The sequence below is a fragment of the Camellia sinensis genome, chromosome 1, assembly GCF_055761805.1.
Source record: "Camellia sinensis isolate YWXY chromosome 1, ASM5576180v1, whole genome shotgun sequence".
Lineage (NCBI taxonomy): Eukaryota > Viridiplantae > Streptophyta > Magnoliopsida > Ericales > Theaceae > Camellia > Camellia sinensis.
Genome location: NC_138961.1, coordinates 167,481,108 through 167,493,788, shown reverse-complemented (window position 1 = coordinate 167,493,788; position 12,681 = coordinate 167,481,108). Strand labels below are relative to the sequence as shown.

Here is a 12,681-nt window from a genome sequence, read left to right as displayed (position 1 = left end):
AGAGGTAATGTGACCTAAAATATGTTAAAAACCAAAAAGTGACCTTTTACATACTTGCCAAAACAAGTCTTTGTCTATAAGGACAAGCTTCTATAAAATAAGCAAATTATCCATGTATATATATTTAGGTTATACGGTGGAAAAAGAAAATCAAATCTTACTTCTCTCTTTTTTCTCTCTTTTTAGAAAATCAAACCCTCTCTCTCTCTCTCTCTCTCTCTCTTCATCTCCAACACCACCACCACTATCTCGACGCCACCGTTTCTAACACCACTCCCAACACTATCGTCATCGTCTCAATCGCAGCTATCTTCTCTTTTCTCTCTCTTTCTCTTCATCTCTGAAACTACCACCACCATCATTCCCCCTCTCTCAATACCATCATGAGTGTCTCAACCGCCGATGATCTCAAATCTAAAACAAATCTATGATCTTCGATCCAGTCCCTGCCTCGATCTTCGATCTTGAATCTGTTGTTGTTGTTGTTCGAGTTGGTAAGTTTTAGTGAGAGATAGCGATTGGCATTGGATAAAGATAGGGTGATGGTCGATGTTAAAACAAGGGTCACAGTTACAGTGGAGGTAGATGAGGCTTGGGTCCATTTATACATAAGAACTCAAAAGCAACATTAAAGCTTACTATTCTAATTCGTTTTTTTCTTCATTGTAGAATAGAAGTTCATATATATATATATATATATATATATATTACATAGTGTATATAAACATTTGATTTGTTTGTATATTTATTTATTTATTGGTGCTTTGGATTTGAAATTGTTCAATCCAAATCTAGATACATTTGCTGTGCATTTTTTTTTTATTATTTATTGTTGTTGTGTTGTTGTTGTTGTTGTTGATGTTGATGTTGATATTGATGTTGATGAAACAGATTGTAGATATATAGGTTCAACAGATTCATATGTTTGGTTTCACACATTGAGAGGAAGTAGGTTCAACAAATTAGATATAAAAATTGAACAGATAGGTCAACAAATTCAACAGCTAAAAAAATAAGGTCAAAATTTTAACAAATGTTTGACTACTCTACAAAATTTGTACAGATCAAAATTTGTACACATAAAATTTGGTTAGAAAATTTGTATAGATAAAAATATTGAACAGATAAAAAATTGGATAGGTAAAATTCGGACAAATAGAAAATTTACATAGAAAAAATGAACAGATAGACAAAAAATTGAACAGATATACAAAAATTTTAAACAGATAGATAAATTTCAATAGATAGACAAACAAATTGAACAGATAAATAAAAATTTGAACAAATGGTCAATGCAAAGTCAAACAGATAAATAAAAAGTCAAGGGGAAAATTAAAAAAAAAAAAGTCTTCTAGGACTTTTTATCAAATTATTTTACAAAGTGTAGATCTCTCATCAACAATAAAAAATCATTGGACTTAATGCCTTAGACAATTACTATAGTGGAATTTTTACCAATTTTCCTAAAATTAAATTGATAAGACATAACCCTTTATCAAATATTAATTTCTATATTAAGGTCTTCTATTAGATAATTTTACCCTTATAGATCCCTTGATATGCGCTAATTTAGATTATTTTTTATTTTTTTGTATATTAAATTTTAGGGTAAATTACATTGATACCCCTGAGATTTCTATTTAATACAGATTCCCTCCTCACGTTTGAAAAATTGCATTTCTCTCCCTGAGGTTTGTAATCTTATTACAAATTGCCCCATGGATTACTGATGTCATGCCCTAAAATTTTCTAAATGATTATTCTGTTCTTTTTCCTATCATTTCTTTTTCCTATCATCATGACAAAATTCTGCAACTTTCTATCATTAAATTCTGCGTGAACATATTTTCATTTTGTGATGATATACAAACATAAAATTTATATAAAATTTTCAAACACAATGATATAGTTTCATGATGACCTTTTACTTTAAAACAAAACACATAAACATGATTTATATTTACAATAATATCACTGTCACAATATTTTTATGATATTTTTTGTATATAAATTTTTATGTATGAATAAAAATTTTTATTTTTATTTCTATTTCCACTATCACTTTTTTTTATCGTCTTTCCTTTCTCAAATACGAATTATAAGTTTCAAATTATAAATCAAACTAATAGCGGGGTGGATCGGACACCATGAGAGACCATTAAAAATTTGTTTGATCATTAAAGTTAAGACTTTTGAATTAATTTTGTTCTTGCAGGGCGCTATTTGTGCACCAAAATTAAAAAGAAACAGTTCCATTACGTGCGGGCCAAATTTCACATTCATATATTTGCGGTACGGAAAAGTTGAACAAACAGGAGTATCTATATACAGATAACCATCTCTGCACCAATTTCTAAGAACAAAACAACCAAGACTCTGGACCTTTAAAACAAAAAGGAAAACAATGAAGCTTCTCTACCCACAAATAACTATAATAAATCCTAGAGAATAACCAAACCTAGGCCTGACTAACAAGAATATGAAGTGATTTCCATATCAGAAGCCCAAAGATTGAGATTGTCCCTCATTAGTTGCAAGATGAGGAGACTAGTTTCCTTGTATGACTTGTTTCCCAAACTGTCAAGCTTAGCCATGGCTTCCTCATAGGCCTCCCTCGCCATGCTACACGCTTTCTCTGATGCACCTTCAATCTCGTAGCAGAAAACAGAGAAATTGAGTGCCAGACCCAGCCTCGTGGGAAGGGTTGGAGCGAGTTCAGAAACCGCAATTGCCTCCGCAGCCTCGTATGCCATGATGGTGTTCTCAGCAGCCTCTGTTCTCTCTGTTCCGACTTTGAATTCCGTCATGTATCGATAGTAATCCCCCTTCATCTTCAAGTAGAAGACTTTGGACTCGCTCTTCGATGCCGAGGGTATCAGATGCTTTTCCAGCAGATTCAAAACCCTATTGCAGATATGAGAGAGTTCTGATTCGATCTTGGATTTGTAGTCGGTGACGAGTGCGACATGATTGTTGTGGTTCTGTTCAGTTGAAGAGAGGGCCCGCCAGGCGGCACGGAGTGAGTCCATCACTTTCTTGGTGGCGGTGGAGAGGAGATTACGCTCCTCGATTGTGAGTTCGCTGCCGGAGGAGGGGGAGGAGGTAGAACCGATGATGAGCTTTTCCATGAAGTTGACGGTATCTTTGTAGCGGTTGGCTTGCTGGGCAAGTTTGGCCATATAGAAGCACTCGTATCTGCTCATGTTTCCTCGTACACCCATTGCCATTAAAAACTCCACGGATTCAATAGCAATAGAATGACTTAAAAAGAAAAGAAATGTGAGGCCAGAGAGAGGAATGGGTCTTTTATTTATAGAGGAAAGGAATTGAATTTGGAAAGGGAAAAAACTGTCAAGTTTTTTGTTTTTGGAAACTCAGCTGGAATTGAATTTGGAAAGGGGAAAAACTCTCATTTTTTGATTTTGGAAACTCAGCTGGAATTGTCAAGTCCTAAGTCTACTTGGATTGGATTACTTTCCTAATGCACGCTAGGCTCGACCGCCCTATGGTCCTCACACTTCTAATAACATAAAAATAAGATATAATAATATAATAATGCAATTATTAGTAGCATATTTACTCAACTGTACTTTCATTGCTTAGTTTTTTTCTAATTTATTTTTTTGTATTAATTTGTAAAATACCATTTTGAAAAGCATCATACATTCAACTAATGTGTAAATTTTGTGTAAAAATTTTATAAAAAATAATAAATTTTTTATTTGAAATTATAAAAGAATTAAGGTTATATGTTCACTGATTTTCTTTTTTATTTTGTATTTCAAATCGTTCTAACCCACTCAAATAGTTAATTTGAAATCGCCAAAAATATTTTATATGTCTTTGGGACGAGATCTGTAACCACTTTGTTCTGATTTGTAGGATTATTTGTCAAACAAATATTGGAAAAAAATACTAAAAATACTTAAATTTTAAAATTTGTGTGGATTTAAAATTATTGTGTTGTGATTCACATTTAAAACGAATTTGATACACATATTTTTTATTTTTAAATAATTTTCTAAGTTGATAGTATGGATACACAAAAATAAATACGATCCATAAATTATAAATTTTATATATTTTACAAAGTACAGAATATTGCTGAATAAATATTATCCGTTGCAACAATGAATTTGTTCAATATTTAGGCCACTTATCAGAGAAGAAGTTCATGGGCCTTTAAAAAAATGAGAAGGAATCCAAGGGCAAATTGGATCCGAATGGGCTTTAGAGCTATCGGATTGTGAATGGATTCACTGCTGGAAATCGCACTTTTAGCGGCGTTTAAAAAACGCCGCCATATGTATCAAAAACGCCCCTAATTCCTTTTGTGGCGTTTAGTACCAAACGTCGAAGCTGCGGCCGTCGCTGTAGCTTTGCGACGTTTTAAAAACGTCGTGATATTAGTACAGGCAGCGTTTTTTAAAACGCCGCCAAATGTCCCACCACACACACGCTGACATCACCAACAATATTTAGCGACGTTTTTGAAACGCCGTCGTATCTGTCTTAAAAATATTACCGTTACTGTTGAGGGATTAAGAGGCGTTTGTAGAAACGCCGTCATATCTTTCTTTTTTTTTTTTTTTTTGGGTATATTATGCTAATTTTATTTGATTAAATTAAAAAGAATACCTGTAAAAAATATTAAATTTAGTTTCTCATTCAATTAATAAAAAAATACCTATAATAAAACTAACATACAATATATTAACTCCCATTCAAATATCTGTAATAAAACTAACATTTAAAATAATAACTCCCATTCAAATAACAAATGAAGCATTAATTCAATTTCACATTAAAAAAAAACTAACATTTAAAATAATAACTCTCATTCAAATAACAAATGAAGCATTAATTCAATTTCTCATTCAAAAAAAAATTAACAAACCGTGTTTAAGTAAGAGACTACAATTTGTAAAATTTTGATTCCAGATCTGCTAAAATGAAAAATCCATCCATCTTGTCATAAAACATAACCCACCAAACTCAAATCTTGTCTCAAAACTGCCACAAAAAGTAAATTAACTCCTCTTGAAACAAAACAATTAGATAAAGATATTATACCAAGACAAAACTCAAAGACAGAAAAATCTCACTGGGAGACTCCCAACCACTTTGAGAAGTTTTCAAACTCGGTGTAATCGCTGTCGGAGATCATAGTCTGGTACTATGCCTTTCCTGCAGACTTGCTTTTGGTAGCCTCTTCCTGTTAATGATGAAAAGGTCAAAATTATTCATTTAGAAAAAAGGATCCAAATGAGGCCAATTGTCTACATATCAGTTTCTATGCACTGAATGATTGACAGAACTGAATATTATTACAGCAAAGTGATCAGAAATACACGTACACAAGTATAGTAAATGTTTACCATTGCTAGCGAGTTAGAAATCACGCTGCAGCGTGTGTCAAAGAAGCATATTATCAGCACACCTGAGGTGAAGATGAGAAAGTTAAAATAGAACAAACATACAAGCATATAAGTGTATATCCACCAGCAAAGGACTTTCATTATTACAGTGAGCCGGTTCCCTCAACAACCATGATGACCAGAAGCTCTCAAGTAATTTTCATGAACATGTTTTCATGCAAGTGGGGCAAGAAAAAGTAATTTTCAAAACTTAAGAACAGTGCTATGCAAGTGGGGCAAGAAAAAGTCCATCTGCTGGATGATGGGCACACAGTCATTATTGTTGACTGTGTTAGTGACATAATAATTTTAAGAAAATAATTTTTAAAGATATATTTTAAGAATTATTGTTGTCAAACTAATTAAATTTATTTGAGAAAAAAAATTAAAAAGAGATTCTCAAAATTCTACTAAACCGGGTGAATTACATTTCTATTCTATTCCTAATCATAACCCAACAGAGCACCAAATTGAGACATCTCCACAAAATGCACAAGAGAGGGCTAAAAATTAGAGATGAAGCAAATGCAAAGCCTCTGGACTTACATGGGGTATTATTGAATTTGACAATGTTCACTTCAAGATTTTTATTCATTTGAGCAAAAACAAATTGCATGTGTACAGTGCGGATATTATATATAACTAGAAGTAGGCACATATTGCGATAGTTATCTAAAAGATCATACCAAGGGTACACTAATTCATCATTCATGCAACTATAGTTACCTGCTCAAGTGGAAAATATCAAGCAAAGTTCATACATACCAGCTGAAATAGAGCCATGTGATGTACTACCGCTACGTGATGTGGTAGGAAAACTGCCTAGTGGATGCCATGATGCCGGTGGATCGGGTATGACTTTCGTCTTGAGTGTGGTCTGAGTCTCATCTGAACTAGAACTACTAGAGCTTGATTTTTCCGGTGGTTCGGTTTTATTCAAATCCCAAGGAATAAAACCATCAGCCGACCGAAACATTGATGAATTTTACATATAAGATATAAGAACTGAGCTAACCATGAAGGCTTTTTGAAACCGACCATAATCATTCGGTTTAGTCCAAATTGGTCGGTTTCATCCAGTGATTCAGTTTTTTGAACACCCCTAGCATGCTTAATTTGTTTTGTCAATATTTAAGGCATCAATTTTCTTTTGATGAAAATTTTAGACATGCATGGTATGTTCCTACTAAATTCCTTCAATTTTTGTGCTTGACTTGCAAATGCCGCCTATTAGAAGCATATGCTTTCATAGATTGCACTTTTCTAGTTCAACCACAGGGAACTTGAGGTTATCCTCAAACAACATCAATTAATGGGCTTCAAGGACTCCAAATAAATCTCAATGGTAAATGATTATCTGCATGAAGCAAATTACTTTATTCTAAACCGAGGAATAAGTCATCCACATGGATAGAGGAACCTATATAAGTTACCCATGGGTGGTCTAGCTTATCAGAGACAAGATAATTTTGTCCACACAAAAACTTCCTATGAAAACAATCCAACTTGACAGAACAACTTCAACCCCAAGGGAGCAACATTAGTACATTACTAAAATGCAATGAAGAATGAAATGAAGAATAAGGAAGTTTTAGGGAAGTAATAATGCACTGATTTGAGTGCATCCAAAGTTGATTTTTGAGTTATCTCTTCCAGACTACAAAATTAAAAGGCTCAGATTTTAGCCTTCTAGTATATATTGGAAAACAAACTCGCAAAGAGAAAAAAAAAATTAATAGAAACATAATATCCATGTCATGACTGATCTCCATATTAGTGTCTTATTTTTGGGTCTTCAGGATATAAGAAAAACAAACTAGATTAACCCCTTGAAGCAATCTACAGGCAACACTTGAAGGACTTCTATCTCAATACTGGATTGTATTACCATTCCCATATTATTGTTTTGATTCTAGGGCATTCAGCATCAGATCCTATGCATCTATGCAGGATAGCAACATTCTATGGACCTTGACTCTCAGGTACAAAAGGCAACACAACAATCCACGATAAAAATCTTTCAAAATTGAGGTTAAAAAAACAAAAAATGTGTAGCCTCAGCACCTTAATGCAAAGGTGCCAAATACAACACACACACAAGACAATGAAACTCTTGGCCTCACAAAAAGCTTCACTTACCTGAACAGTCTGCTCATTGGTCTTGGAATGGGTATCAAATCGTTGCAGTGTCAAGCCATCAGTCCACTTCTTCTTGTGCAGGTTCAGTAGCATTTTCTCCTCAAGTTCATTCTTCCTGTAATTAATGGCTATTGAGTAATAATGCCTATTCAGCCCATGGATCAATGCCTGCAAAACAAATTGCCATTAGAGGATAAAACTCAGGGGTGACACCTCAGCTATCAGAAACACAAAGGCACCACTCATTCAGCACTCACTTGAATGGATGGCTTGTTCAAATGTCCAAGGTTGGACGTTGTTTGCCTTGACTCTTGGCCAAGCATCATGGTTTGTAGGTTAATTAAGCGGAAGGCATCAATGACCACCTTCCCCTTAACACTTTGTATGGGATCCACCACAACTGCCACAGCACGTTGATTCAAAGCTTCAAAACTCTGCATGATATCACAAAATGTCAATAATTAAGGTGGTCTTGACTCTTGACAGAAATAAATGATAACAAAATTACCCCAATTCAAAACACACACACACAGGTAGACAAATCGAGAGAGGGGGCATGAAAAATTTCTGAGAATTCTTGTCTAATTGAAGCATCAAAACTTCATAAGCATAGAATTTGCATGAATTAATTCATAGAAATTATAAGTTCCCCTTCTAACAAACATCATTCTCCAAGTTGAATTAGTTCCACAAGTAAAACATCAGGAAATCCAAATTCATTAACATCAATGTAATCATAGCCTAAGCAAAGTACATTTGAATCTTGCACCAACCACAATCCCTCCTATCCAAAATCGCCAATCAAATTGCACAAGAGAAACAAGTGATTAGCTAAATGTGCATCTGCATATGCACGAACACAAGCCCCAGAAGTTGTGTAAGCACATAAGCCTTATGTTTGACACCTCATACTCAATTCTCCTAATTGTTTAGGTTGCCTTTTTGGAGGGCGAGGGGGTTCTCTACCATGACTCAATATCCAACCTCTATACTGGACATTGTCAACTACATAATTGTACCACTACTACCATCAACAACAACAAAAGAAGATAGAATACAACCTGTTGAGTATTGATGTCCACACCAGAGAGCCAACAGCCAAATCCAGGATGTGAATGATACCATCCTACCACCATTTCCGGCCTGCAATTCCAAGCAAAACAACAAGCTGACTAAAACATCTATGAAAATGTTCAAAACTATTCAAATAGTAGATAACTATTCAAATTAAGTTCAAAACCTGCCCTAATTCAGTAGCTGATGGTAACTATTCAAAGATTGGGTGAAGTTTGTCAACTGGTCATGGAAAATAAATTATGCTTTCTTAGTTGTCTTATAGATAACCAATGAAGCGGAAAATGGTGACCAGTAACAAAGAAGATGAAGGGGGAGGGGGTAGCAGAAGAACATAGCAACAGGGGAAGCATTCAAAATATCCAGTTATGATAAATACATGCAAGAAAATATATATTTTGCAAATCCATATTATTTAATCTTACCCTTAACTCTACCCGAGAAAGATAAGGTCTATTCTCGGCATCGTGAGAAAATCGCACTTTTTCCCTGTTTCTCCCCAGATTTGCTCCACTCTTTACTAACAATAGGATGATTCCACATCTTTTCCATGTCTTCTGGAGAAGCTCTAGAGTCCCAAGTTGTGTTAGCAGCACCTACTCCCTCATGTAAAAAACACACACACACACATCACATCACATACGAACTCCACAACTATTAAAACTCTTCTAGAGCGCTTTTTTTTAAAAATTCTCAATCTCGAACCAAATTAGGTTTCACAAATTTAAATTTCAACCCTAATAAATAAGAAAGAGGCAATCAAACCCAACCCACTGTCCCCCTAATAAATAAGAAAGAGGCAATCTGAGGGTACATAATTGATAGTTTTTACCAAGAATGAATATCAACCTATGAAGTAAAATCATAGAATGGTTTATTTCATTCAAACAAGTGTCGAGAAGGAAAGATAAAATAAAATCAGTCAATCACTGTCACTAGCATTCAATATGAGCTATTGATGGCATTCAGTTAAAAGATTTTCTTTAGCAGTCACAATATTAATTCTTCAAATCTGTAGAGAGGGCCAAAAAAAATTCAGATTGAATATGATATGTAAACTAGAAGAAAGGAACATACAATCTGTATTGGTTCCGCAAGCACCTCCCATGACTCATTCAAGTCTTCAAACAAAGAAGCTTCATTAACCTATGGCAAAATTAGTTCAACAAAAAAGTCAAATAATAAAAGGGAAGTAAACAATGGCAAGGGCAATGGAGAATGCAGCCTGATAAAAGTCAAATAGCAAATGCTAATTTCATCATATTAATAATATCAGAGTAATAATGTGTGACATAATATTTTCATAAGAAAACAACCTATAATAAGCAGATAATTACTACTACACCTTTACCGTTGACAAGGTGAAAAGTAGTTAGTAATTATGCAGCAATGTTTTTCAATTTAACTTTTTACCTGCAGCTTTGATATTCCCTGTAATGCACTTTTGTACGCAAGAAGAGAATGCCCTAAACCTTCACCCATATTCCTCAGAACTGTTGAATCAGTTAAGTCACGCTGCACATAACGTACAAAAATAAATATTCACTTCCAAAACAGAAAGCATGTCTCATTGTATCACCACCACTAAAATTAGATGAGAAAAATTCTAACAACTAGCAAAATCTGGAGCAGTGGTTCAAATGTTCTGTAAATTTCATTAAAAAATATCCCTAAATAATCATTATGTTTTTAAAAAATATTATTAGACCAGTGGTTCAAATTATCACATTGATAATCTGGAGCAGCAACTAACCTACAACACATGGTTAAATTATGAAAGCATTTGCTAAAAACAATAAGGAGCAAGGACTGGATGTAAAAAATTGGAAAGAGAGTCCACTAATGAGTAACTAATAGATAATAAAGACTACCGACTTCTCTAGCTTTGATACATAGAGCAGCCGCGGTAGTGGATGGTTGGTCTCTACAAGTCAACAAAGAACAGAGAGCATATCAACTTGAGAAATATCCAGCCTTTCCCTGCTTAATCTGACAGCAAAAATTGCAATTTCCTTTCCAAGGGTGGTAGGTGAAGCTGGCTACAAAATAATAAACTAAATGAGTGATCTATTGATGACTCTGTTAGCTCTAAAACCATTGTTCAAACACAATTGCATGCGCCACCATATGCCAGGCAGGTTAAGTATACAACTTTACTCAACAAAGCATATACCCCAACAATTTGAGTTGAAGTAAATAAACCATTTTCCTCCAATCAGTTGTAATTTTTCCATCAACTCCACTTCTTCTTTTTAGTCATCATGTTTAGTTATTTTTAAGTGATTATGCATATTCTCGATGATCCAATGTATGAAGGGTACTAATCAGATGGAGCAGTCTCTCTCTCATGAATTGCAGTGCAACATCTATATATCTATTATTTTTTAAAATAAAAAATTCATCTACCTGCCCATGAGTGCGAGAAAACATGGGAACATGAGCATTAGCTTTAGCCATGTCACAAACTGCCTTAATTACCTCATCCATGACTGGAAATATGACAGTGTTCAAAGCTTCTTTCAGCATCAATGCATGGGCAAGATTGTTAATGTCCTCGGATGTGCAGACAAAATGAAAAAATTCAAGCACCTACAATGAAGAGAAGGTTAGCTACTCAAAATATTTCAAATAGCAACAGTAATAATGAAAGACACTGCAACTTAAAGACTGGCTACAGTAACAATTCAATTATGTCAAATACACTAAGGCAGTCATTATACTATCTTAAGCAACTGAAAGAGAACAGGTTAACTGTTAAAAAATTTTGCATTAGCAAAATTAACATCATGATAGGCATCACAACACAACACTAGCAGTTGAATTATGTCAAATAAATGTACTAAAGCTGGTCATTTTAGTATCGAAGAAACTGGAGGACAAGTTCAAACCTTCGCAATCTCTGGATGTGATTGGCATTTCTGTTTCAAGAAGTATTCCACTGCTTTCACATCATGGTTTGTCACTTTCTCTATATTTTTAACTTCCAAGGCATCGCTTATGGTAAATCCATCAATCAATCCTTGCAAGTAAGACAGTGCTTCCCCACTGAAGCTTGGAACCTCAGTAACTTCAGGAATTTGTGAAAGCTTTAAGAACCATCTGATCTGAATGAGGGCTTTAATTGTTAAGAAACAAACATTTCAATTTACCTTTGTATTGTTTTCCTCTCTTTTCTTTTGTTTTTCTCTTTTAACTTCTAATTTTATTCATAAACATAAAGCATCAAAAGAAGGTAGAACTACTTACCATTAATTTTGATGTACTTTTATACCATTTTCTGTTTGTGTAATTACTGTGCAGAGGGAGAAAAAAAAAATTCACAAGTAAAACTTGACAACCAAAAAGAAAATCAAGTGATTGCTTTGATCATAACAAAATAACACATATTTTATACATCGTATAATTCATAAATAGACAAATTAAATTGCATGTATATATGCAGATCTTAAAAGCAAAGAAAGAAAAAATCAAATAGAGACAAACTGAAATGAATCATCGATCATCACCTAATAGTGATTTGAGCAGAACAATAAGCAAAACTAGAAACGAAGAAGATACTGATTTCAGCAAAAAGTGGAAACAAAGCACAGAAGAAGAGATTCACGGAGCTGAAGAAACATCTGAGAAGACGAAGAGTTCCAAACAGAGCACAGAAGAAATATCTAACCTCTGATCGAAGAAGACGAAGATCACGGATCTGAAGAAGAGTTCCAAATCACGGTGCTCAAAATCGAACTTCGCAATCGCAATCGCTCTGTGCTCAACAAGACGAATCACCGAGCTAAAGAAGAATCACCGAATCGAGAGAGAACAGCTTCATATTGATTCGATCCCCTGAGAGAAAGAGAGTGAGGGAGAGATTCGAACTTCATATGTAGACGGCGGTGCTCAAAATAGGTTTTCAAAATAAAGGTTTGGAGAGACGGGATAGGGTTTGAGGGGAAGAGGATTTGGAGGCGCTTTTCAAACGTCTCCTAGTCACCAAACGGTACCGTTTTAATTAATAACAATTGCGACGTTTAAAAAACGCCGTTAATTTTGAAAAAAAAGT

At 34.4% G+C, this 12,681-nt stretch overlaps 2 protein-coding genes and 1 pseudogene across 5 annotated transcripts; all 3 read right to left on the bottom strand.

Moving 5' to 3' along the window:
* Positions 1-2,255: 2,255 nt before the first annotated feature.
* LOC114287973 (14-3-3 protein 1 pseudogene) lies at positions 2,256-3,406 on the bottom strand (annotated as a pseudogene). Its single transcript, XR_014328887.1, has one exon. The product of XR_014328887.1 is annotated as a 14-3-3 protein 1 pseudogene (transcript).
* A 1,495-nt stretch (positions 3,407-4,901) lies between these two features.
* On the bottom strand, positions 4,902-10,112 carry LOC114310512 (26S proteasome non-ATPase regulatory subunit 14 homolog). 3 transcript variants are annotated; one of them, XM_082888669.1, is made up of 7 exons: positions 10,044-10,112; positions 9,708-9,776; positions 9,056-9,226; positions 8,618-8,699; positions 7,814-7,990; positions 7,557-7,724; positions 4,902-5,215 (listed from the first exon to the last, which is right to left on the bottom strand). In XM_082888669.1, the coding sequence occupies exons 4-7, from the start codon at positions 8,690-8,692 to the stop codon at positions 5,177-5,179; spliced, it is 459 nt and encodes a 152-aa protein (XP_082744795.1). In that variant the 5' UTR covers positions 8,693-8,699; positions 9,056-9,226; positions 9,708-9,776; positions 10,044-10,112; the 3' UTR covers positions 4,902-5,176. The 3 variants fall into 3 exon arrangements, 2 of the variants coding, with proteins under 2 accessions (XP_082744795.1, XP_082744791.1); XR_014341139.1 differs by lacking the exons at positions 9,056-9,226; positions 10,044-10,112 and adding an exon at positions 5,379-5,440 and having other exon boundaries at positions 9,708-9,760; XM_082888665.1 differs by lacking the exons at positions 9,056-9,226; positions 10,044-10,112 and having other exon boundaries at positions 9,708-9,760.
* Positions 10,113-10,677: 565 nt separating this feature from the next.
* Positions 10,678-12,394, bottom strand: LOC145799129 (uncharacterized). The gene is made up of 4 exons (XM_082888676.1): positions 12,298-12,394; positions 11,877-11,922; positions 11,519-11,734; positions 10,678-11,219 (listed from the first exon to the last, which is right to left on the bottom strand). Exons 2-4 carry the CDS (start codon positions 11,877-11,879, stop codon positions 10,914-10,916), a joined length of 525 nt encoding a protein of 174 aa, XP_082744802.1. The 5' UTR covers positions 11,880-11,922; positions 12,298-12,394; the 3' UTR covers positions 10,678-10,913.
* Between the last annotated feature and the right edge of the window lie 287 nt (positions 12,395-12,681).